The 1,830-nt window shown below is 46.7% G+C and overlaps 1 protein-coding gene across 1 annotated transcript; it reads right to left on the reverse strand.

Moving 5' to 3' along the window:
- Positions 1-174: 174 nt before the first annotated feature.
- Positions 175-1,476, reverse strand: kcnj12a (potassium inwardly rectifying channel subfamily J member 12a). Its single transcript, XM_033985310.2, has one exon. The coding sequence runs from the start codon at positions 1,474-1,476 to the stop codon at positions 175-177; it is 1,302 nt and encodes a 433-aa protein (XP_033841201.1).
- Between the last annotated feature and the right edge of the window lie 354 nt (positions 1,477-1,830).

A 1,830-nucleotide genomic window follows, 5' to 3' on the forward strand; every position in this document is an offset into this window, starting at 1 on the left:
GGAAGGTCTGTAGTCCACCCATTCCTTAACTGGAGACATTCCTCTAATCTGTGCACTGCTTTCAACAGTTCCTTGCATGTAGTTTCATTATACTTTATACCTTTATCACAGTACTAGTCTCTCTTTCATATGGCACCTTGCATTGTTCTGCATTTTAGCCTCAGAAGTCCTGGGTCATATTTCTGACTCTCTGCGATATGACCGCTGGTCTAGTGGCCTGGTGGCCTGTAATCGTTCAAATTCATGTCGGCTGTTTCGGTCTGGACTGAGGTTTGCTAGTGGCCTGCTTCCGCCTCCCACCTCCTCCTCCTCTTCTTCACGGTTGAGGAAGGCCAGCTCATTTTCATAACAGAAAGAGTTTGAGTTAGGGACCAGATATTTGTTCTCTACCATATCCTTGGCACTGCAGCGAGGGGTGGACGGCACCTCATAGGTTTTATGAAAGTGGGAGTAATCCACCTTATACACATTCTTCTCTTCAAACAGAACAGGCTCAAACCTGTGACCCCACAGGACCTCAGAGGCCAAATATGAACTGCGTGCCTGAGTGGTCATGGCGGTGGCTTCCACCATACCCTCCAAGATAACTACAATCTCAAAGTCTGCTGACTCCAGGTCCTGTTGGCTGATCCCAAACAGCGGACTTTCTTCATCAATCTCATGGAGAATAGTTATGGGAGAAACCAAAAAGATCCGGTCCAGACCTTTGTCAAATCCTACATTAATGTCTATTTGGTCCAGCGGGATGTACTCTCCCTCCTCTGTGACCCGAGGCTTGATCAGCTGCGCTCGCACGTGTGCCTCCACAATGTGACTTTTGCGAAGGTTCCCTACTCTCCACATGAGGCACAGTTTTCCATCCCGCATGGCAATGACTGCATTGTGGCTGAACAAAAGAGTTTCTGCGCGCTTTTTAGGTCTGGCCATCTTGGCCATGATGGCGCCAATCATAAAACAGTCAATGATGCAGCCAACGATTGACTGAAATACGACCATAAAGACAGCCACCGGGCATTCCTCTGTCACACAACGGTAGCCATAGCCAATTGTAGATTGTGTTTCAATTGAAAATAAAAATGCAGCCACAAATCCATTGACCTGTAGTACACACGGAGTGAAGTTGTCATCTCCTGCAGGATTATCCAAATCTCCATGTAATAAAGCAATAACCCAGAATGCTACACCAAAGGCCAACCATGAGACCACAAACACCAGAGTAAATATTACCAGCATCCAACGCCAGCGAATGTCCACACATGTTGTGAAGATGTCTGCCATGTAGCGCTGGGATTTGTCATCCATGTTGGAGAACTGCACATTGCACTGGCCATTTTTCTTGACAAAACGATTACGGCATTTTCGGCGTGTGTGGATCTTGCCATTTCCAAAGCCATTCATACCATGCATGGTACTGAGGCGCAGGCCCTCTTCCTCAGATGACACAATGCTGTAGCGGTTGATGCGGCCCACACTCATGCTCCTGGTGTGTGACCGAAGCCCCTCACAGCAGGATCACAGTCTGAGCTGCATTTCCTCACACGCACCGTTTTAATCCAGGCCCTGTGCAAAGTCAGGAAAGGACAAACATGAGTGATATATGCAGGTTATGTATTCAGCATGCACTAACTTATGCCCGGCTGTTTAATCTGAACTTTTCTTTTAACATTGTCAAGGTTGATTATCGCCTGATTGTTTATCCCAGAATTTAAACATCAAGACTGAAACACAATTGCTCCTCATGAAGGACACTTGTGTCCTTTCATGTCAGATGCATAAGTGATCCAACTGATCCTGTTCAGGCGCATGACATCTCTTCTCTCTTTCAGATCA

Source organism: Periophthalmus magnuspinnatus, chromosome 19 (assembly GCF_009829125.3).
Source record: "Periophthalmus magnuspinnatus isolate fPerMag1 chromosome 19, fPerMag1.2.pri, whole genome shotgun sequence".
Taxonomy (NCBI): Eukaryota; Metazoa; Chordata; class Actinopteri; order Gobiiformes; family Gobiidae; genus Periophthalmus; species Periophthalmus magnuspinnatus.